This window comes from Pseudochaenichthys georgianus, chromosome 23 (genome assembly GCF_902827115.2).
Source record: "Pseudochaenichthys georgianus chromosome 23, fPseGeo1.2, whole genome shotgun sequence".
Taxonomy (NCBI): Eukaryota; Metazoa; Chordata; class Actinopteri; order Perciformes; family Channichthyidae; genus Pseudochaenichthys; species Pseudochaenichthys georgianus.
In genome coordinates, this window is record NC_047525.1 from 3,913,327 (window position 1) to 3,938,495 (window position 25,169).

General features: G+C 45.6%; 1 protein-coding gene across 4 annotated transcripts in view; it reads left to right on the forward strand.

Annotated features, from left to right (window-relative positions):
* The window catches only part of LOC117439215 (protein shisa-6-like), a 66,900-nt gene that overhangs the window by 7,333 nt on the left and 34,398 nt on the right, over positions 1-25,169 (forward strand). For 3 of the 4 annotated variants that reach the window (XM_034075019.1, XM_034075020.1, XM_034075021.1), the window contains exon 4: positions 2,373-2,474. The exons of the other annotated variant lie outside the window; for it this stretch is intronic. In XM_034075019.1, coding sequence (XP_033930910.1) covers positions 2,373-2,474 — 102 coding nt within the window. The remainder of the gene's footprint in view (positions 1-2,372; positions 2,475-25,169) is intronic. 4 annotated transcript variants of the gene reach the window in all.

Here is a 25,169-nt window from a genome sequence, read left to right on the forward strand (position 1 = left end):
CATATTCATGTGCACAGAGCGGGGAGGAGGCCTCTTGGGTGGGCGCTCCTCGGCTGCAGTCATGGATGTCACTTCACATCCAGAGGCTTCTTCAGACACTTCAAACCAAGTGCAGAGAGGATCTGAACGTAGGTCAGAGTGGGCATCACGCGCAGCCTCCTCTGTCCTCACCACGCAGAGGCTCTCAGCAGAACTCACTTCCACACCAACGTGTTTCATCCTCAGCTTTGTTTAGGCTCAATTCTAAAAATACATACTCATTTATGTTTTTCATATTTGTGTAGTGACATGAATTCCTTGGTGCGCTGCAAAACGTTCCTGCATCTTTAGAACCATACATAGTTCTAAAATAACAGATCCTAAAGCCAAAGAGTAGAGACAGCTTCGTCTGATACCAGCCCGAGTGCTGCTAGTTCCTCTGGCATCCCCTCTGCATGGCTGCGTGCTCAGTTCCTCTCCTCGGCCAGGGTGTAAACTCTGAGGAAGGAAGCAGGAGACACCTTTACTGAGGGCGCCTAGGGTTAGAGTCACTGTGTGAGTAATGCAGCTGGCCCACAGCGCGCTTCAGATCAACTTGATTTATTTAGCCGACACCACAGGCAAAGAGTTTCCTTTTTTAAAGTATTGCTTGGTTTCCTCATACTCACTTTCTTAATGTGCAGGATAATGAAATGTATTGTGCAGGTAGCAGAGAGTAGCTGCTTCTTCTGTCACAGTGTGCTCAACAGAAACAAAGGATCCTCCATAGAGCACCACGTGTGTGAGTTATAGGTCTGTGTTCCCTGCATCAGCAGAGTGAAGCCAGCAAGAGAGAAGCATGACGGTGTTCACGTGTGGAGCCAGGGTCTGTGTGTCTGAGCAGCATGAAGGTCAGCTGCTGCGACCACTGCAGGTCTGATGATAGAACACAGGTCCAGCTATAGAGCAGCCTCCACCGGCCCAACAGGAAGTGACAGGTCCAGCTATAGAGCAGCCTCCACCGGCCCAACAGGAAGTGACAGGTCCAGCTATAGAGCAGCCTCCACCGGCCCAACAGGAAGTGACAGGTCCAGCTATAGAGCAGCCTCCACCCACCCAACAGGAAGTGACAGGTCCAGCTATAGAGCAGCCTCCACCCACCCAACAGGAAGTGACAGGTCCAGCTATAGAGCAGCCTCCACCCACCCAACAGGAAGTGACAGGTCCAGCTATAGAGCAGCCTCCACCCACCCAACAGGAAGTGACAGGTCCAGCTATAGAGCAGCCTCCACCCACCCAACAGGAAATGGTCGACATTTACAGATATTGATTTCATGACTTTTAATATTCATCAGAAGGCACTTTTATAATCACATTAAGTGAGCCTTCCCCCTGCCATGCTCCCCCCGCGCACGCACGCGCGCACACACACACACACGCACGCGCACACACGCACATGTACACGCACACACACGTACATGCACGTACATGCACGCACACACACGCACACACACACGCACACACACACACGCACATACACGCACACACGCACACACACACACACACATGCACACGCACACACACACGCACATACACGCACACACGCACACACACACACACACACACACACACACACACACACACACGCACACACTCGATAAATGTCCTCAAGGGATTGAACTTCAGTCAGCGCCAGCTGGCTCTGAAGACTACACGTTTCAAATGTTTAGTTTTAATGAGGAGATGGAGTTAGTGAGCTTACAGAGGTGTGTGATGCACGTCTTCATCACAGGATGACACTTTGATACAAAACCAAGTCAAACAAATACATGAAATAAAAAGAAGATATAATAAACATATTGATTTCAATTATTCATTTTCTCTTGTTGAAAAAATAAGATTGCATTGTTCACTATTTCCGACATTTTAAGACTAAAGTATTTCATTTGGCTTTTCCGTTTCTCTGTCTCCCGTTGTCTCGTTGCCTTGGTCAGACGAAGGGTAGATCAAATGGTCCCACTTGTCTGCTGATGCAGTTTACTACCAGGAAGTCTTTTGGACTTTTACAACAAAAAACCCACATTAGATTAGAATCTATGTATCAGTTGCCATAATATGGAGTCCTAACTTGGTTAAGTGTAGATATAGAACAGGTATTAATCCTGCAGAACTGAAGGTATCCATGTATCTCTCGAAGGTACGCATGTTCTGTCCAATGCAAAGGAGTTGCTCTGTGTAGGTAGTAACACACTACTAATGTTTAAGTTTAAAAATACTGTGTGTATATGTCTGCCTAATTGATTGAGTGTGTGTGTTGTGTGTGTGCGTGTGCGTGTGCGTGTGCGTGTGCGTGTGTGTGTGTGTGTGTGTGTGTGTGTGTGTGTGTGTGTGTGTGTGTGTGTGTGTGTGCACAGGTCTCCACTATGGAAAGGAGAGCTCTTTGAGCAGTGGAGGTGCTGACCTTCACAACTTCGTCTCCTCTGGTTCTGTGACGCTGGGTCGAGGCCATCAGAAAGGTAGAGTAGTGTTTCTCTCTTCCTGTCGGGGGGCTGGAGATCACTCTTCTACCTAACACGCTGTGTACACGCTTAATGCTAAAGTCACCTGCATGTTGTTCCACTTGCGGTATCAGTGATCAACAGCCAGGCTGACTCCAGAACTCGTACATTTGGTTCCACTGCTGCCAATGTGTTTCTTCACTCGCTCTAGACTGATTTCCCTTTCATCATACTAACTACAGCAGCCGACTAGCTTGAGGAATACCAGCTCACATTGAGGAGTGGTCTACAATGAGACCTTTTACAGAGTGTCATGGCCTTGTTTTCAAGGGCAGGAAGAGCTGCGGGGCCCAAAAGATGCTCTCGCTATTTTAATGGCCACCATCATATTTACGTTAACATTAAGTTAGTTGTTTTTTTGCTAGCCTTCGCTTCGTTTGTTTTCATCCCAGAGTGGATCCATATGCAGCCAGAAATAAACCTCTGCTGATATGCTCTGAAGTTCACCCCCCCACACATTTCAACCATAGATGAGAAATGGGGAGAAATATGATTAGGTTTGTATGAATCCTAATTCCCTCCTAATGGACTGCATAAGAGCAGACGAGCCTCCCTCTGGTACCTCTGGCTCTATACATCATGCACACAGCATGGGGCATGCCTAAGTGTTCAGCATCTGTGCACTGAAGTCTGTCTTTTCTTGCAGCGGGTTGCCTCTGATTCTTGTGCTGAAAAAACTAAATAAACTTGACGGATTGAGATCTTGGATAGGTCTGCTGATGCTAAGATTTCTTGCAAAAAAAAGGGTACGAAGCATGTGCCGAGCTTCTCTTTCCAATGTTAGCAGTGGCGTAACTATCGACAGTGCAGCTGGTGCAACGCACCGGGGCCCAGAGCCGGCTAAGGACCCATGCAAATATATATTAAAAAAATATATATCTTCAAAGTAACCAAGCAACCTAAATTAATTTGTAATTTGTCTGTCCAATAACCTTGCTCCCTTTCATGTCATGTCATACCTTGCGTGACGAGCGAACCGTTTAATCAAACTGTACTGTACTGTAGCTAGCAGCAGCAAGTTCGGCAGCATTATAACAAATGTAATAGCTTCCATTTATAATGTACAGCAAACCAAAGCACAAGAGCGGCGCTCAAAAGAGAAAGGACAGAGAGAACAAGGAGATGCAACAAAAAATTAGACCGTTTTTTTTGTCATACATCGTCCTCGAAATCGAGAGCTAACATTAGCAATGTTGAAGTGCAGCGGCAGCCAGAGCCGGAGGCTAACGATAGCTCACCTGCATCACCACCATCATTGCCATCTAGCTCCACAAGTGAAGCTGTATCCGTGGCTGTGCGACCTTCCTCTCCAGCCAGCCAGGAGGAGAGGCTGGATTTGGCTGTGCCCGGCGGTGGTCCAACAGTTCCCCCATCAGCCCCAACCGATAGGGGACTCTATGGCGCTATTGAGACCTCCGTCGCTAAAACAATATTTGCACCGGCGCCAATCACAACCTTGTTACGCCACTGAATGTTAGAATTCCTTTTCTCTGACTGCAATTGCCCAGAGGCAGGCATTACTGTAGAGCAGGCCCGGTTCTACGGGGGTGCATAAGGGTGCATTGCACCCTCAGTTGAGTCGTTATGCAAGTAAAAAAAAAAAAAATTAAAAGTGAAAAATATTACATTTTGCATACTATTACTAACAATAGTAGTAATAATAATAATAATAATAAGAAGAAGAAGAAGAAGAAGAATATAGTTGAAATAAAATAAATGGTAATTGTGGTTGAATAGCATTGTCTGCTGCATTTATTTGATCAATTTAAACGGTAAGTAACGTTATTATGTCAGGTGCGCGTGACCTGTGCCGCTGCACATTCATCCTCTGCAAGGTGCTTACACAGCAGTCAATGATGGATCAGAAAATGGTTAAAACAACCAGCCCTTATCGCCAGCATACACTGCATCTACTGCAGGTAATAACAGTTCAGATCATGGGGACATTACGTTACTGTCGTGGACACTAACGTCCTCCTGCCCGACTCGCCGGCTTTGCCCGCCTCGCCCACAGAGGCGGAGCAGCCACAGCCGTCTTCGTTACCCCAAACACCGCCACCCCTCGGCGGCCCGCAAGTGCCAGAGGACCTCCTCTGCAAAACAGAGCCTGCCCAGGTATATTTAAAAAAGTACCCAACTCGCCTGTCCAGTGGGGTAAGGCGCTCATTTTGCAGCTCATGGTTTCAAAACAGAGATTGGCTGGAATATTCATGTAAAAAAAATGCCATCTTCTGCTATGCATGTAGACATTTCGGTTCAAGTAAGTCAGATGCCTTCACCACAACTGGCTACAACAACTGGCGCCATGCTCTTATAGGCTACGTGATAAGGGACTGGGAAGGCATAATCAAGCAAAGAGCACATAGATCCATAGATCTCTTAATGTTGCTCTCAAAGTGCACCAGATTGATGTTTTTAACTTCAATATTTAAAAAAAATAGGTACACTCCCCACTTATAAAAATAGCACTTTACCACTGCACCCTCTCTAATCTCAGATGCACCCTTAGTCATTTTGTTCTGGAACCGGGCCTGAAGTAGAGTCAATCCTTAAATCAATGAAACACTGGTCTGAAGTTTGTTTGGGTATTTTATCTTGCTAATATCTTAAGCAATTTTACAAGTGTAAAATAGCTTTAGGGTGGTGGAGGGAACGGAACAGCTCTCTCAGAGTCTCTCCCTATCCACAAAGCAGAAAGAGAGCACTGCTCTCTTTGAGAGACTGAATGCTCCAAACATCAACATATTTAGTCTTCATGACATACCCAAGTTATTTATGTAACCAATTTAATGATGAACAAATAGTAAGAAAATGATTTATTGGATCCTTGCATTGAATTTGTCCAAAATACGTGGAAGGATTTTAAAGTCCTGCGTGGGAAGCTGGGGGCTGATGTGTATCTGATGACATGGAGTCATGTTAACAGCAAGGAAACAGTTCAATTCATCTCATAAGGAGCTTCATCCCTTTTGAAAAGGTTTGTACAGCTTGGTGAGTTACAACACACAAATACATATTCAGGGCCAGTCAGTGGTAGAAGTGTCTCTGTGTGGATATGGAAACAGATGTTGTCTTTTGTGCTGGCCTGGGTAAGCACGCTATGTCTTACGGTGCTTAATTATACAGACAGTGTGTCTGGTTGTTAATTATATGACAAGGTGTGTGTGTGTGTGTGTGTGTGTGTGTGTGTGTGTGTGTGTGTGTGTGTGTGTGTGTGTGTGTGTGTGTGTGTGTGTGTGTGTGTGTGTGTGTGTGTGTGTGTGTGTGTGTGTGTGTGTGTGTGTGTGTGTGTGTGTGTGTGTGTGTGTGTGTGTGTGTGTGTAGCCCTTGGGGAGGACAGGTGAGGTCAGGGAGTGTTGCGAAGCATCAGAGCATCTGGATGCTTCACATGTGTGTGTGTGTGTGTGTGTGTGTGTGTGTGTGTGGGGGGGGGGGGTTCAAAACAACTCTGTGCTGAACTCTCAGTGAGTTATGCCATGAGCACTCCCACAGCGTGTGTGGTTGTATTTGTTTTTTGTACTAACCTTCCCCGTCTGTTCGGGCATGCTTGTCCTAACATAGTTGAACATCCAGAAACACTGGCTGCTTTTGATTTAGGATCTTGAAGTATATGTTTTCTTTTTGTGAACACATTTACATTTACACTAACTTTTGTTTGTATATTGTGTTTCTCAAAATCCCTCAACATTCTGTCCAGCCTAGTGTTTCCACAGTGAGTCTTTCTAGTGTCTTTCTGGCTGCTTCTCGCACAGTCGGAGCAGGAGGCTGGAGTAGGAGCAGGAGTGCTTTACGAGGACAAATGTCCTCGTAAAGCACCTGCTCAACCTGGGTTTCATAATAAACACAGAGAAGAGCATGTTGTGCCCCGCGCAGACTATACTCTTCCTGGGTTTACGCCTGAACTCGGTGCCCTTTACAGCTCGCTTGTCAGCGGAAAGAGTGAAAGCGTTCAGAGCTTGTCTCGCTCTTTTCCAGCTGCGCAAACATGTTCTCTTCAGATCATGCCTGCGATTGCTGGGGCTCATGGCGTCAGCCATCTTGGTCGTACGACGGGGACGCTTACACATGAGGGACTTTCAGCGCTGGGTGGCCGCACTAAAACTAAACCCTGCGCGCCATGGCGATGGTTACTGTGAGATGCCTAATGGCACTGCGCCACTGGCTGCACCCGACTTTCTAGTACGAGGTGTGCCTATGGGTGCTGTCCTTTCACGGAAAGTGGTCACCACGGACGCATGTCTGACAGGTTGGGGAGGTATTTATGAAGGTCGCCCGGTGAGGGGTCTCTGGAGCAGAGACCTACAGCGGGCGCACATAAATTGCCTGGAGCTTTTAGCGGTGTTTCTCACCCTAAGACGCTTTCTGCGTTTCCTCAGGGGACATCACGTCCTCGTGAGGACAGACAATACGACCACAATATCGTATATTAACCGCCAAGGGGGCTTGCGTTCTCTCCAGTTACACACACTGGCACGCAAACTGATCCTATGGAGCGGTAGACGTCTCCTCTCTCTGAGAGCGACGCACGTACCGGGAGTGATGAACCTCGGGGCAGATCTACTGTCCAGAGGTGCACCACTTTATGCAGACTGGACTCTACATCCAAGGATTGTGAGCCAGCTGTGGGTGCGTTACGGCAGAGCCGCGGTGGATCTGTTCGCATCGAAAGACAGCGCTCAGTGTCGGCTGTTCTTTTCGATGCGGGATCTGAATGCACCGTTAGGCGTGGATGCACTCGCGCACGATTGGCCCCCGGGCCTGCTGTATGCGTTCCCACCCCTGGCTCTGATACCTCCAACTCTGGCCAGAGTGAGAGAGCAACGCCACACACTTATTCTGATAGCTCCACACTGGCCAGCTATGTACTGGCTAGCGGAGATATATCAGCTGCTGTGCGGGCAGCCTTGGCAGCTCCCACTACGCAGGGACATACTGTCCCAAGCTGGGGGGGCGATCTTTCACCCACACCCAGAGCGCTTGGCTCTATGGACCTGGCCCGTGAGTGGTACAATCTGAATACAGTGTGACATGAAGCTGACCCTGGCAGTTGCCAAGCGAGCCAGTGGCACTCATGCGCTATCTGTACAGTCTTCAGGCACTCGGTTCGCCCCAGGGCAAACAGAGTGTGGTTGAAGCCCAACCCGGCCTTTATTTTAAGGCGGTTGGTTCAGGTACCATATTTAACATTGAGGCATCCTCCCCGCCACTGTATTCCTCCGGGGAACAGCGGCCGGATTTGCCGTGTCCAGCCCGTGCTTTACGCACGTACAGGGACAGATCAAGGGTGCTTTGTCATAATGACCAAACCCCTTGTGTCCTGGGCTAACCCTTATAAGGGCAAGCCTGTTACTAAGCAACGGCTCTCCCACTGGTTTGTGGAAGCAATTGCTTTGGGGCCCGTACGAGTCAGAGTTTGCAGGCACCCTCGGGTCCGCGAGCTCTTTTGACTCAGGGTCTGGCTGCATCCTGGGCTCTGTCTGACATTGGTGCAAGCGGCGAGCTGGTCCTCGCCGCTCACTTTTGTCCGCCTCTTAACAGTCTGGAAGTTCTACTCCCAGTTTTGACTCAAGCAGTGCTGGGCACCTGGTTGAGTTGGAGCCCTACCTGTTAAAGTTCCGGTCGGTTTGGTGATTTTCGAGATAAGCTCGTCTGGCAATACGGGAGCTACAATATCCCATAGTGAGACATCGAACGGAGTGTTATGAATGAGAACTATAGGTTACTTACGTAACCCCAGTGTCAGAGTAACATGAAGTGAGATGTCTCACCAGACGGCCCTCCTTGCTATGGTGAAGCGAGAAGAGGTGCTTATTTTGAATGACGCATGCGTCGTGGCACAGGCTACTTATAGGGGGTGAATTCCCTGACGCTGACGTCAAGATCACCAGCCAATCAGGATTGGCGTAATGAGATTGATGCTTCTGTTTGCTCCGCGATGAGGCGCATCCCATAGTGAGACATCTCACTTCATGTTACTCTGAGCCCTGGGGTTACGTAAGTAACCTATAGTTTAAAGGTTCTCTGGAATCTCAGAAGATGGATATGCTGACAGTGGGGGTGCAGCGCTGCAGCACATCCTCGCTGGTAGCCTACGCAGACTGAAGGCAATCGCAGGCTTATATTAATCGTTCTTGTCACAAAAAATTGCTGTGTACTTTTTTCTATTCACTCACTGTCAACGAACAAAACTGTGCACTGTAAATCCTTGTCACATTGTCGCACATACTGAAAAGCTCAGCCATTGATGTGTCTGGATTACAACTCTAACACCACCATAGATTGGTTTGTTTTACCCGACCAGAGAGTGGAGTGACAGGCAGCATACACATTGAAAAGTGTATTAAAAATGCAGCTTGCCCGCTGTTAATGGTTGATTGCATCCATTCTAATTATGTTTCCATATGTCAGTCTTGTTGATATGAAAGTTAGCCAAGCCACAGCATCCAGAGAAGTGATTAATTCAGACAAAGCCTCCATCCTTGACTTAGCGTGTGCCATACTTCATTACCTTGCTAAGCCCAACTTTCCACTCTGCCCTGTGGAGGAAGTGAAATTGGTTTTCATGGCAGGCAATTATTATTTTGTATGAATGTGGTGTGTCTGGGATGGTGGATATAGTGGTGTAGCTGCAGCATAAGCAGGGGATGTTATCTCAGAACTTTTATTTACCATGCAATTGTAGCATATTGACAAGTGCAAAAGCGACTAATTGTGTTCCTTTTCTAGCAAGCTGTACTGTACATCAGGGGAAAGGACTTGTAGAAAAAAGGATCTAACAAAGCACACCACAAGAGTTTGGTTCAGCAGTTGCAGATCTGTTTGCCTCTAATGTGTCCCTTTTGTTTACCTTTTGTGAGGATGTTGATGTGAGGGTACACAAAGCTCCTGTGGAAGTCGTAGTGCTTTGCTCTGATTGTGAAACAGCTATCTCCTGTTGTTCCCAATGCATCAGAAGCTGTGGAACAACAAGCCCACGGGTAGGATCATCATTTCCAGCCCGTATAATCAACACTGAGGGCTGATGAGGCAGAAGATGAAAACATCCGCCTGTGAAAACCTTTGTATGTTTGAGCCATACAGGAAGGAGAGGAGCTGATTCATATGGTGACCACGAAAAGGAAATCTCTCAATCAAAAGTCCCATTATGCAGCAGGCAGTGTAACAGTTGCTCACAGTTTTTCACTTGAACCCTCACAGTTTGAGTGTCAAAGGACAGCTCCGAGGGTCAAACAGATGGATGATGCCGATCTAGATAGTGCTCAGAAGCGGCTTTAAATAATCAATATTGTTATAGTAACAATGGAAAACATTATAATCGTGTGAAGTGAAATGTGAAAGTGTTTTGCATGTAGAGAGGAACAGTGCAGACTCCACACTTTGAATGTCTCAGGGTTGTGAGCAACCTCGTATAGAGGTTGCACTGTTCTGGCTGAATGTGGAAGCTGTAAAAGCAGTAGTGCAGCAGCAAGCTCTGATTGTGAGTGAACGCTTTTGCAAGCCATACATTCTTGCAAAGTAATCATTGCAAACACATGAGGATTTCATGGAGTAAAGTAGATGATAACACCAAATGCAGAAAAAGGTTGTAAGTTGTTGACACGTTTTTTTCAGATGAAAACATTTATTGAATTGCATTTCAGTGATAAGTTCATTTCTACTGTAAAGGTGTAACCGGTTCAACCTGTTTCTAAAGTAACACCCCGCAGTGAAGACTGCTTTTTACCAATAGTAGTACATATCATCACATTTCTGTTGGCTTTCAACAAAGCCATAACAAGTGCCCATTTAAAGGAAGTCTCCTGATGATAAGGCATGTTTGAGAGTGAATACTGAGGATTAAATGAGGAAAAGGAGCATGGCTTTCTTTGTAAAACCTACAAATCAGATAGAACACAAATTGAATAACAAACCACCAGGCAGATCATTCGTTTGCATTTTGGTTATTTTTGATTGACAGCGCACTTCTATAGGACACAAGTGGATGAAATAATGGTGAGGGTCAGAGGTGGCACGGCTGACGTGATGCAGAGTAACCAATGAGAGAGAGCTGACAGCGTCCTGCAGAGCTCATTAGCAGATGAATGACTCCACAGGAGAGACAGACACCTCTGTCTCTGGAGCTGGAGGACAGAGGTGACAGAGTGTGCCTTCGAGTGTGAAACTGAGAGGAGCAGGATTCTCTGTACTGGTGACACACTGTGTGCTCACTAAGGGGTTAACAGAGGCATGTTGTCATTCTCTTTAACTGCAGCAGCAAATGGAGGGCTGGTAATGAGTGACTTGCAGACTCTTGGATACCGTTTTCTTCACTTTACATAAACTAGTAGCCATTCTTGGTGTCCTCTGGCAGAGGACTGATTGAACTACTCTCTGTGGGTGAAGAGAAATAAACACCTTATAGCATTTTTCCAAAATACCACCTGAAAGCAAAAAGGTTGAGGTCAGTGAATGACAGGCCACACCCCTTCCTGACAGCACTCTGGTCTATCCTGAGGAGCAAGAGCAGCCCCAGACCCACTGCAGTCGGTTACAGTGATGTGAGGTGTGGGGGCGGACAGAGGAAAGACAGCTCTCTTATCAGTCCTTCGCCTACGGCCACTTTGAAACAAGTGGAGCTATTTGTCTGGCAGCTGGGATGCCGAAGGGAAGAGGAAGAATGCTTTACATTTCGGAGAGATTGAATATGCAGGAAATGTTGCGCGCACAATTTCTCAGACGTACAAAGTGAGCAAGCCAAACATGAAAGGTGATTTTGATAGCAGGAACTTGGCAGGTATAATATCAGGAGAGGAAATGGAGAGTCCTTGCAGTCGTCGGGGACGATGCTGGGACGTCTGTTCGAACGCTGCTTGTACTCTTAATGGGCAGCATCAATCAAGGCGCACAGCACGGCAAATGTTATCACCACTCATTAGAGTAAGTGCAGATATATTATGCATCAGTTGGAATACAAGGACTTTTTATGCTAATTTCCCTCCTTTAGATTTGTTATTTATCATCTTTGATCAGCGGGTCCTGTACACAAATAAAGTGGAGTGGAGTGGAGTCTGATGAATCTGGAGTCTGTGCTGAAACATCACATCTGTAGACTGCTGCTGCTGAAGTTTATTACGCCAGCTCAGGAGTTTTATATATGTTAAATGAAACTGTATAATATATTAAGCCTTCTTCCATTAGTTTTATAATAGTCGATTTAAAGAAGTGTAACATTGACTCCTTTTTATAAGGCAGAATTGTTAGAGTGGAGAACCGACAGCCAGTAGAAAGTGGCTTTCCTCCATCTCTTTCCCCTTACCTTAGAACTTCCATAAAGACTTCCTTTTCCCCTGCTTCCCCACTTTAACACCCCCCCCTAAGATGACTTAAAATACCATTCCTGTTCTGAAATAAAACTTGTGGACTTTGCCCCAAAAATCCATCCTGTGGAACATTGTTGCCTTCCCTTACGAACACGTTAGCAGATGAAAGGAGGTTGGCCGGAGCTGTCCAATTATGTTCAGGTCCCATTCAAGCTTCTCCACACTTCTTCTTCTTTTCTCCCCCTATGACTAAATGCAGTGGGAATACCACTCAAATCAAAGACATACATACACATCCCACCTTCACAGCTCACTTCAAAACATGGTTCACTGAGAACTCCACCTGCACACACTAGTGCTACATGTTGTGATCATGGAAGTTGCCCCTCGTTTCTGTGATGTGATTGTGATGTGCTCTATGTGACATGTACTGTATGTAGTAACGTGTGTTGTTTATTGTTCTCTTTTATCCTCTCTTATCCTTTCGCTGTATCTGCTTGTCTTTCATCCTTTTTAATTTATATTTTTTTATAACTAACGCTGTTGATATGTTGTGATATAAGGGTGTCTATTACCATCTGGCCGGAGACAACAGCTGGAAATTAGCCATGCTAAAGCTGCTCCATTTACTGTTGTTGTGACAGTTCATCGACGGGGACTGTCCACGACACTATAAATAAATAAACTAAACTAAATTCCAGTGTTTAGTTGTAATTGATTTGTATGACTTAAAGTTAGCAGTGAACATCCTCTTTAATTTGAGACTGGACACAGATCTTAGAGCTGTTAATGCATTGTTTATAGGAGTGTGTTGAGCATTCGAATCAAAGGTTCCCGGGTTAGATGACTTCATTTGATCATTTACACAATGTAGGATATTCATAAACCTGCAGTCCTCCATTGTTGCTCCCCACCAGCAGAGAACCCATAACGGCGTGTTGAGAGCTCAACAGCACTCCACAGTCTGGGGGACTAAATCCTCACCAAGACAAGCATTAGCTGTTTTTCATATAAAAACACATGGACATGTATGTGGAACAGCCATGTCCTTCACATAGTTGCTTTGTGTAATAAAACAACTATCATGAATAGTAATGCTAAGGATGTTTTTAGGACTCTTCTCCAGTTTTAGAAAATGCTGGTAAAGACTGATCTTGGCTTCTCATCTCTGACCTCAAGCGGCTTTACACCCACCTCGCTGCGAGGCAAACTCCTGCTCTCATCAGTAATCCATTATTCATAACAATGAGGCAAACACGAAGTCTGGGAAAGTGGTTGTCTTGCTCTTTCCTGGCTGATAGTTCAGTGAGGCGTACAGTGATGAGACTTATACATATGGAATCTGTGGAATCTCAGATTTCATATGATATGTCGTTTGTGCTGATAGCATGAAGTATAAAATATTGCTTTTGCCAGTTATGTGCTAAAGTAGCGTTAGCCCGTTTTCGCTAAGTGCTGATTTAGAAGCTTGGTGTTAGACTTGTGTTCCGTTTAGCTAAGAATGGTTAATATCGTCTGTTAGCTGAGTTTCTTCCCGTTAAGTAGGTATGACACATTAATAGGTTGTTAAATGTTAAGAAGCCCTGAGACCAGTGGCTGCTGGTGCATTTTTCTCCAGGGGGGTCTCTACTAAAATGTAAGCAAACGTATACACAAACTCAAAACATCTGTCATATTACAACGCAGGGCTAGCTCAAAGGCACACAGCACTTGATACAGTCTATTATTTTATTTGAGTGCCTGTTTTTGTCAACCTCCTTATTATGCTTACTGATCCCTATCCTGTACCCTCATTGGACAGCTGTGTTTACTTTCCTAAACATGGCTAGTCGCATAGCATCATCCATGTGGACTCTAGTTTGCTTTAAGTCACTCACATCTGTCTGGATCCAAGCTGGGTCTGGCCCAGAGACTGGTCTGATCCTGACGTTTGAAAAGGGAGGCAGGGGAAGCTACATATAGCACTGGTGTTGCTACATCAGCTCCTTGAAAAATAGCAGGCATACTGCCTTCCTTTGTCTTTGACTCCTGCCGATGTCAGGCTTTCCCTTCAGTCTCCTCCTCTCAAAGGTTGTTTCTTTAAGTGATTAAACATCCTTTTCCTTCTCCATATTCGCTATCTATTTTTGTTTACACTCCATCTCCGTCTAACTCTCTCTCATTCACTCTGGCGCTCCTGCTGCCCCCTAGTTGTTGGCGGTGTCGACAGCTGCTTTGGGCGCAGTTTGGTGCGCCCCGAGCTGCTCCTATCACTTGCATTGAAGAGGTGCGGACTGTGCATGCACCACTTATAAAGAGACAAAGATTTCTGCGCCCTAAGCAGGACACATGTGACTTATCAGTAACTTTAGACATCGTAAAATAATTTTTGTTGATATTTTATCGTAGATTATACATTCAACTGACACCAACTCTATAATGTGTACCTATGTAAAAAATGAATACAATTAAAATATTTTTGAATGACAATCTGGAATGTGGGAAGAGGTGGGGCGGCGCCCCTAGCGCCCCTATGGGCCGGCCGCCACTGCCTGAGACGCTGTTTCTTGCTAAATGTTGTGTTTGCCCCCGCCGGCAGGGGCAATTGGCCTTAACAGGTTAAGGGGGTTTCCCGACATGTCATTGCAGTCAATTAAAGGGGGTTTCATGTTGTCGTTGCTGTGGACCAATTGTTTCGACCTTCTTTGGAGGCTCCCTTCTTGTCCGGGGCCCCAAGCTGTTGCCTGCCTTGTCTACCGGCAAACGGCGCCCCTGCTTGTTGCTGTCACTAAATTAGAACCGCGGTCATCTGGTTCCCTGAACTGGGACGACCAAACATTTAAACGTAGCTTTGTATTATTATCTCTGTTATACATTTAAAAACGGAGTCTCTCTGCCTCTTCATAAAGCAGGTGGTGTTTCCTGGGCATTCATTTCACACTGTTGCCCACGCAACATTGCAAGCCGAAGGGACGAGGAATCAACACCTTGTCAAGATGGGTATCAGGCTCAAATGTGGAAAATCACACGAGAGGTGAGAGACTCGCCATGCTGAGGGGAGCTCCCGGGCTGATGGCTAAATAAAGAAGTCAGAGCCATTCCACATCTGTACATCTCTATCAGCTGTCACCGACTCAATGCCCCCCCACACATCACGCCTCAGCATACCCAGCCCTCTCCAACCGCAGTGCCAACTTTCCTCCATATTGGCCAGTGCATATTTTGCAAAATGCTCTTCTTTAATAATTCCTATAGATGTAAACAACAATTATAGACAGGGTGCTCTGTATTATAATTGAAAGACTTCAATAGTGGTAAATAATGAAACCTCCCTTGGGCCTATCGGGGATGGGGAAGGGAGGTGTTCTCAGGTATTGACCCCATGCTGAGTTAGGCATGGAGGTAAGAAGATACAGGTGTAAAAACACAGGAGGGGGGGGCACTCACACTGCTTCATAATGAATCAACCGGAACACATTATGGCGTAACTGTAATGCTGTTAGCTAAGGTGTTTTTCGCTGACACTATATTTTCAGTTACGAGTCAGGAAGAATCCTTTACCTTATCAGATGTGGCAGCATGACTGCAGATATCTTAGATATTATACATTATAAATATCTTACTGTAGCCTGTATGTAGTGGTTTAGTGCTTCGTAGTGTTCGTCTGGCAGTGTCTCAGTCAGTAGGGGCTTGGACTGGGAGCCGTAGGGTCGCCGGTTGAAGTCCCCGAACAGACCTAAATATGGAGTGTGGACTGCTACTTGGAGAGGTCCCAGTTCACCTCCTGGGCCCTGCCGTGAGCAAGGCACCGGACCCCCCCACTCCCCCCGGGCGCTGTACAATAGCTGCCCACTGCTCCTAGTACTAGGATGGGTTAAATGCAGAGGTCAACTTTCACTGTGTGTGCTGTGTGGATGAACATGTGACCATTAAAGAGGGTTTCATCCTCCAATTCTATCTATCTATCGTTGCAAAGGAGGAACATGATCAAAATGCAAACCAACTTTCCTTTTCTCCACAATATTGAACAGTTCTGCCCTGCAAGCCAGATACTGCTGCCCATCTAGTGTGTGCATAGTAATTGGCACACCCATGAAGCGCTTTCAAATCAAGCAAAATTAACAGCATGCTGCCGCTTCTGACAGATATGGGCCTTTCAATCCTCTTCCCGACAGAGTGGAGGAGTTTTCTGTGTCTTAATTACCTCACATTTGGCACAGAGCGCTGCAGAGCTAGCGGGAGCTGCGGGGAGTTATAGGGATTCAGCTGAGACACTCAGACAGCGCTCGGTGACAAAAGCCAGGGGAGGAAGCAGTGAAGAAAAGGCTTCCAGCTAGCATGCCTTGGATGACTGAAGCGGTGGTGGAGGGAGGGGGCTAGAGATCCCAGAGGAGAAGCAGAAGATAGAGAAGAGCTAGCTCCAGGGAGAATTCCCCTCAGGCACATATGACAGGATTGAAACATATGCCGGCATAACAGAAGATATTCAGTGTGTCGATGATCGCAGTCTCCCGCTCCCTTTTCCTTTTATGATATCGTGTGCTGGTGGTTCTGTTGAGGCTGCACACCAATCAGACCCCCAGGAAGAGGCAACACAGGGATGTTTCAGAAGCTCTGGACTTGGACTGCAATGTCATGATGTGTGTGTGTGTGTGTGTGTGTGTGTGTGTGTGTGTGTGTGTGTGTGTGTGTGTGTGTGTGTGTGTGTGTGTGTGTGTGTGTGTGTGTGTGTGTGTGTGTGTGTGTGTGTGTGTGTGTGTGTTATAAAGTGTGTTTGTACACACTAAAATATATATCCCCAGTTGCAACTTAAATACTCCATAGTTCTTCATTTAGTTTTAAAATAGCATACAACAAAGTTGTTGTGGGGTTCAGTGCTGACTTTAACAATAGGCTATCTAGCTACTACATTCCAAACTAAACATCACAATGATGGCAAATGTTGTTTAGAGTTGTATGGTTAAACTGCTAATGTTAAATAACAAAACAAATACAACCAAATGAATTAACTTATCCAAATTAAGTCTTCAGTTGACAGAAAATGAACAAAAATACAGATTCACAAACTGTTTCTTTAAAATTGGACGGTGAGTTCCCTGGGAGCCTGAGCCGCGCCTGATCCCAGCCAGGGGGACACCTCCCCAGCCCAGCCAGGGGGACACTTCAGCAGGCCCAGAGTTCTCAGAGCCAGGGCAGGGGGACACCTCCCCAGCCCAGCCAGGGGGACACTTCAGCAGGCCCAGAGCTCTCAGAGCCAGGGCAGGGGGACACCTCCCTAGCCCAGCCAGGGTGACACTTCAGCAGGCCCAGAGCTCTCAGAGCCAGGGCAGGGGGACACCTCCCCAGCCCAGCCAGGGGGACACTTCAGCAGGCCCAGAGCTCTCAGAGCCAGGGCAGGGGGACACCTCAGCAGCCCCGGAGCTCCCAGAGCCAGGACAGGTGTCCTCCAGCAGTGAGCTACCGCTCAAAGAGCCAACACAGCAGGACCGGTGTCCAAAGGTGGGCCTAACAACCAATAGCACCCCTGGAAAGGGCCCAGTTAAATGTAGGTATACAATATATAGGCCAAATAAATATGGGGATGTAGATCAATGAATTTACAGGATTCCCATACATACAATCCTATGCCGCCTCTGCGGCAGCCCCCGAGACGTCAGGAGAGGGAGGCCACAGCAAAATCAGCAGTCATTTAATTAAAATAAGCCAGGAGCCAAGTGGCAGGTGTTTAAGGGAGGCAGACAACGGCAACTCACCAAACAGCAATGACACTGCGCCCAGGGGAGTCTCCATTCCGGATGCGGGTGTGTGTGCAACGGCTGCCACGCCAAACTATTAGTTTTGGCCACGCCGTGCCCCAGTCACCACAGAGGAGTTGACGAGGAGGCACATGCTGCGGCACTTCCGTTTTTTATACTCCCAGCGCCGCCCAGCAATGACAAGCGCCCCGAGATACGGTACGGAGGGAGAAGACCTCCTCTCATACTATCATTGTGTGGATTGTTCTAGTCTGTAGCATACCAAATACATTTTCAACACCAGCTTGAAGTCCTTAATAAACTGGTGTCATGGAAATTACCACACATAATGTTTCCACATAAATTCAAAAAAATTGTTTGTCTAAAAGATGATATAGCTGTAAGCAGTGTGCAGCAATAACTTTAGAACCATCTTGTTTTATATTTTATAACATTCTGTCAGCTGGTGTTGCAACACAACACACTGCTTCAGTCACTTAAAGAGCCTGTGACAGCCTCCCAACAACTGTTGTGCAATGAAATATTGGGCTACTAGTCATCTCGAACCGTCAGTTTAAAAAAGAAAAAGCGATACCGTTCCGTTAAATATCAATAATTTCGAACATCGCGGGAAATTCCTTCGACTCATTTTGAAGTTTTGGGGGAAGCCGAAAGTGACGTCAATGCGGGAACGCTTCACTGTGCGGCGAGAGAGCCAAACACGGACAAAGTGTGTTGTCATGCGTAGAAATTGTGAATTACTGAGTTTAGGCACGTTAATAACGTTTTAATGAAGTTGACTACAGTATATTCATATTTGTCAGTGCTTTCATGTCAATTCGGCGACATAAACATAAATGATCGTGGTGAAGATGATGATTACATTAGGATTACAAATCGGTAGTGAGAGCTGCTGAATTTCCTCCCGTCGGTTGTGATATAAAAACAAATCGATTATTTTTGTAGTTGTAAACTCAAGTGGATGAAACTACATTTATTAGTGCTTTCATGTCAATTCGGCGAACATATGATACATTAAATGATGAGTGAGGATGAGGATTCAAAATCGTTTGAGCCGGTCTGCATTTCCTGATGAGAAAACAAACCGATGCTTTTTGTAGTAGGCCTACACCAACATGGATTAAACGTGTGTTTTTTTTCCACAATGTTGGGGAAATTAATGGATAAAATGCACGGATTATTATTATTATTATTCCCACTCCGATCGGGACACTAGGTTCACCGTTTCCCCGCAGCGAGGCTCCCCCCGTTGACAGTTTAAGTGGGCTGGGTGCAGTGGCGGACTGGCCATCGGGACGAATCCCGATGGGCCGGTACCGAAGTGGGCCGGTCGGATAAGTAACTAGCACATCCCCCATAGGCGGCGCGTGAGGCTCAGGTTTGAGAAGGCTAAATAACTTTTTTTACCTGACGCTGCCCGCCTCCGGCGTCTATAGAAAAGAGATCAACTCAGTGTGCGGAGTTTAAATCTCTCAAGTCATATTACAGGATAAAGGAAATACAGTTTAAACTGCCGTATGCAGAGAAGACGCCGACGCGTCGCACTTATCATTCATATTACATCATCAATCAGATCATCGATGATATAATATCATAATATATCATATATTTCCTGATCTGAGTCAGCTGAGCCGTATCTGGCCGTGCAACACTCAGTGTCACATACTGTATGCAGAAGTATTATTTTAAGCAACACATTATGTTGACGAAACACTCGAGACAAATGTAATTAAAGTCAGATCCACTCGTGTCTTAGACGTGAACGCGCTCTCAGCTGGAGAGAGAAACCCTGGCTTGATTTACCGAGTTGATAACCAGCGTCGTAGGACCGCTTAGCGAGATCTCGTTTGTTGGTTTGTTTGTTACTCAAACATATCCAGGGTATGTTGAACTGGCTTCGTAGTACAGGGCACAGGTGGCTCGCAGCGCTAATGTCAAAGACACAAACATTATACATTATATTTGTATTTTACCAGGATGCAGTGACACAAATATTTACATATTTACATTTACTATCTACAGCAGCCGCCGCCCCTGACTGAAGTGGGCCGGTCGAGAGTCCCGGGATGATTTTTAGTCCCAGTCCACCACTGGCTACATGACCATATGATCGCCCATATTGACGCACCTCATTCCTAAACTTCTAACAGATACAACATAAACCGATCCTTCAGCCTCATATGAGCTCTCAGACACGTTCAAAAGTAAACTGTCATCGCTGTCTGAGCTTGCTGCTGTGTGCGCCGTCGTGCGTTTACATGCAGATGCTGGGATCCTGAACGGTGCAGCTGGAGCGCTGTGCCCGCAATGACGTCACACATCATTTGGCGGGACTTGAAGAATCCCCGAGAAGATCCAGAAAATGGTCAACATTGAAGGGCAGATTAATGGTTATCAAAGTACAAATATCCAAAATCAGTTCAGTAACAGTTTTCAAGGGGACAATATTTACTCAAATTGATGGGTTTGGATGATGGGGGAAACTCGTGTCACAGGCTCTTTAAGGCCATTTAAGTCATCCATTCATTTGAATAACTATATTTAGATAGAATATTTTAATGAAAGAATATTGTACACATTTTTCTTGTAGCGATTTCCTTCCAGTGTTCGCTATGAATGAGTATGGTGCGTGTGTGAATGTATTGAAAGAATGGAGGCAGACCTTCAGTATAGAACCAGACATCTCTTTATGAAGTACAATAACTCGGTTGTATTTATTGTAGCTAAAAACAACCTCTGGGTAGACAATCTGCCTTCTGGAGGCCAGCTGCAACACTCCGATACCAAAGCACATGTTTGCTTGCGCAGTCTTTTAATCATAATAGTCAGCGGATTGTGGGTAAACCATGCATGGAGACAGCAGCAACATGACACTGATACAAAAGGTTGTGATGCTGCAGACAGAAACAACTGGTCCATTGTAAGAGAAGCATGTCTGCCTGGTACCATGCCCGTGTTAGTCCTCCTGATAATACTACCTTCACTAAACGTGCTCTATTCTCTTGATGTGGCATTGATCTGTCTACTCGCAGTATTGTCTGTGCCAGACTGACCAGCGCCATCAATATTGCATCAGTTCAGTCCAAACAGCGGCTCAGAACTCTTTTGCAGTCCAGCCAGGCAGAGGTAATTCAATGTATGCCTGTATTCATTCCCTCTGCGAGCGGAGTCACGTGCAGCTGAGCTCCCCTGCAGCTCTCTGTTCAGAGGAGGAGCCAGAAGATCTACTGGGAGGGCCAAGAGGTGCAGTCAGGAAATGATGCTTTGGGGTTGTGCAAGAAGTGACTTTTTGATTAATTATTGCTCCAAACATTAATTAGGAATGTGTGGTAATTTGTGTTTGGTCCTTTCGTCACCTGGAATCAGCTGTTTTGAGAAAATGTAATGTTCAGAAGAGAGAGAGTCAATATTTGCTCGCTGGAAGTACATTTGATTTATATCAAGAATGACTTCTGAGTGCTCAAACCCAGCTGAGCAGCAGAGGGAAATGATGCCGTCTATCTCTGACGTCAGGAACACAGTTGGACCAGTTTTTGTCTGAAGTCCACCTCACTTTTCTTTGCCCCCCCTCTTGATCGAGCTGGTTTATTTGCAGAGACAGCATGCTAGGGAAGCAACACAGTTTAACTTAAACCAAGAACAATCAGCAAAGCAGAAGCCACTCTATAGGATAAGAGTAAAGCCATGTAAAGTGTTTGCACACTGGACGATATGTACGGTGCCGGAAAACTCTGTTGTGGTTCCTCTTTTAACATTATTGCTTTTAATGGATGGTCTGAAAAGATTCTCTGAAACCAACAGTGTGTGTTATTGTTAGGGTTGTTCACAGAATAGATTTTGATAGAGAGTAGTGGAAAATGAGGGTAACCCCACAGGTATTCATTGTGTTGGTTGAGCCCCCAGCAGAGGGACCCTCTGAGCAGCAACGGAGAAGGCTCTTGAGGTTGGTCCGGGTGGGGGGGGGCAGGAGGTTGGCAGCAGCAGAGCGGAGGTAGCGAGTGGGAGTGTGTCTGTGGAGGAGGTCAGTCAGGTGGGGGGACAGGTTATGGAGGGATTTGTACGTCATCAGGAGGATTCTCTGGGGGATGGGGAGCCAGTGGAGCTTGATGAGGACGGGGTGATGTGTTCACGGATTCGGGTGTGGGTGAGTAGAAGGGCGGCGGAGTTCTAGATGTATTGAAGTTTGTTGAGGATTTCTGCAGGTTAACCGTAGAGGAGGCTGTTGCAGTAGTCCAGACGGGAGGTGATGAAGGCGTGGATGAGGGTTTCTCAGTGGGGGAGAGGGATGGACGTAGACGGGCGATGTTTTTGAGGTGGAAGAGGGCTGTCTTGGTGATCTGTTTGATGTATCGGTTGAAGGAGAGGGTTTGGTCAAATAGGATGCATAGGTTCCGGATGTGAGGGGAGGTTTGAACTGGGAAGCCGTCTATATTGAGGGTGAAGTTATGGATAGGTGTGGTGAGCTTTTTTGGTCCAATGATTATTATCTCAGATGTATCGCAGTTGAGTTTGAGGAAGTTGAGTTGGAGCCAGGATTTGATTTCAGTGATGCAGTTTGTCAGGATGGAGTGGGTAGCAGTAGATCGACTTGGTGGAGATGAGAAGCTGGATGTCGTCGGCAAAGCAGTGGAATTGACCTTACAACCCTTCAACTGTTGTCTGATTCAAATAATGAATCCTGATTGGTGCATGGAAGAAGGCCTATGCTACATCACCTCTTTTCAACTGAGCCTCAACCACTTCAAACCAGTGAAAATTAAATACCGACAAAAAAGGAAATCATGAATCAAAAAGTGTTGAAGCTTTTTGAAGCTACAAAAAGTAAGACTGTTTGTTAACTTAACTGCTTTACTAATACCTTTACCAAGAACTTGTCCCACAATGAGGAATGAGAAGAGGAATGAACTGAAAATACAGTTCATGATCTGGTCAAATGCATCTGACTGCTATATTTTGTGTTGATTATGTTGCTTTTCAATTACTTACTCACAGGCATTGTAAGACATAGGACTATTTTAGAGGTAAATCTCTGTATGTCCCGTTCAGCACAGACATATTCCTCCCAAAATACCTTTGACATGGCACCCAGTGACAACAAGGACGGAATGTGAGTGATGTTTCTAAAAGGTCCTCCAGCCTCTTAAAACATCACAACTGCTGTCCGTCCTGCATGACTTCTTGTCTCTGGCAGCCTTATTGATAGGGAAGCACATAATCCATTATTTTTGTCCCAATGGCTGAGCTCAGAAATCAAAGAGCAGTGTTGAGGTAGCTGGGCCCTCCTATGAGACGGCTCCATCGCACAGACGCAAGCAGAGGTGTCAGCCGCCGGCCTACTAATCACCCTGTGCTGTGAGTAATAGCTATGGAAGCAATCACAGGGGAAATGCATCATCTCTACAGACCCTCTATCTATCAACCTGACTCACTCTCATTTGACTGAAACGCATGTCAATGTGAAATATGACGCTTTGTCAAAGGCAGAGGAAGCCCGTTGGATCCAGAGCTGTGGATGTAATAATTAAACACAGCCATAAAGAGCCATTGTATTTCATCCACTGAGTCGTACGTGTTGCACATTTTTGAAGCCGTTTCCCTGGGTAAACATGTCATGCATGGATCTAATGCATAATTACAATGCTTCACGAGTTATTAAGGAGTTACAATAAACCAACAATCATTCTCCACTTCTTTCAGCTTTCAATTTATTTCCCTAGATGATATCAGCAGAGTAATGGCGGGAGACGAAATAAATGCCCCAATTGCAGACAAAAGCCTCGAGCATCCTTTTGACAGTTTCCATTATGAAGGGGAGCCGGAGAGATTCCCTGGTTTCGCTTATCATCTGGGATGTTTCAGGTTGATTGTGTTGCCAGTTTGGCTGTGCAAATGGAATTTCACACAGGAGGGAATGTTCCCTTCCCAACCACAGGAGTCCTCAGTCCCATCACCTTGCAATCTGCAGCCTGACCTCATGCCCTCTTTTCCAAATCGGCTCTCCAATATGCCCAAGAATATTTACAGAAGGAGCCCTAGACGTGCTAGTTCTTGCTTCTTTCTTCTTACGTTTTTGCTAAACCTGTTCCTCCATTTTGCACTGACACTGTTAAAGAATAACTGGAATTAAACTGAATGCTGTACTTCTCTTTTTACAGCAAGCTTGAAATCAATTTAAATAGGTTTTCCATAACAAATATATTGTCAGGACCCCGACACAAACTGATGAACCCAAACGCACGACCCAGAGACAAAGTCTTGAATATAATTTTTTTTATATTTATTTGTACAGTTCAGGTAATCCCTCTTAACAGAGTAGGTGGTGGAAATAACAAAAAGCGCTCACAAGGAGGAACAAACTAACGTAACAAAAAGAGGACTTAATAAAAACTTAAGCCTAACAAAATAAACAAACATAACAAAACCTGACATGAGAGAAAGCGATCCTTTCTGAGCTGAGGCTTGGCACGACCATTCGAGGAAACAAACAAGACAAACTGACACAGGACAGGGGCGAGACATGACTATTTAAACATGAGGTGAGTGGGAACAGGTGGAAACAATCAGGGGCGGGGCAGATGCTGACGATGATGAAGAACACACAGGGGGAGGAAGAAAACAGGGCCTGAAATGAAAGACAAGAGGTCAGTACAAAATAAAACAGGAAATGACAGACAAAATACAAAAACATAACTAACACATTTGACGAGACACAACATATATTATACAGAGGACCCCCACAGGATGTATGAAGTTTTTATGATCTTTCAGAACTGTTACAGGAAAATGTATTATTATTCTCCAAAGCGCTTTAATTGAATTGCCTGATTCAGATAGAATTAACAACAGTAAACAGTGCCAACAGTAAGGAGTCAGTCCTGTGGAAGTGTTTTGACCTCATCAAACCATGGAAGCTTCTTCTAGCTGGTTTAGGCACATATACCCCTCAGATAAATGTAGGGAAACATTGGGTTAAGGTTTCAAATATTCTTTGTTGAGAACATAACTGATTCAAAGAGCTTGTTGCAAATAACAAAAATATTAATATAATTGGACGGAGGAGAGAAACTGATCCCTTTTTTTGTATCGATCCTATTGATGCTAGAATCCATATTCAAACCCAAATTCAGATCTTCTACCCATCATATCTTCCAACAGTCCCATCATGCAGGCCACACAATGATTTACAGTGGCTGTGATCAGTGCAGCCGGCGATTTGTGGACTTTTTATGAAATGTTAAATAAACCACATTGAATGGAGCAGTATTCTCGGCAGGAAGCCGTAGCCTGTGGCTGCTCACTAAATCTCAATTACTTTATTAACTCATTACCACGAGTCACAGTGTGCAATGCCCGCAGCATTTAAAACGCGACAGAAAAGACCTGTGCCCTTGGGCCACTGTTCTGCTCACATGGCTGATACGCTTTACTAGATTTAGCAGAATGATTGACATATCAATAAACGCGGAGGTGGATTAAATGGACCCAATCAATATTCAGATTTGTCTCACTTATGACCGTAGAAAAGTGTGCACACCTTGTCAAGTGCTATCAGCTTTTGTGCTTCGGATGTTGAAGCAGGATATCCTGCCACATCCAGTGGTCTGACAGGACTGAACATG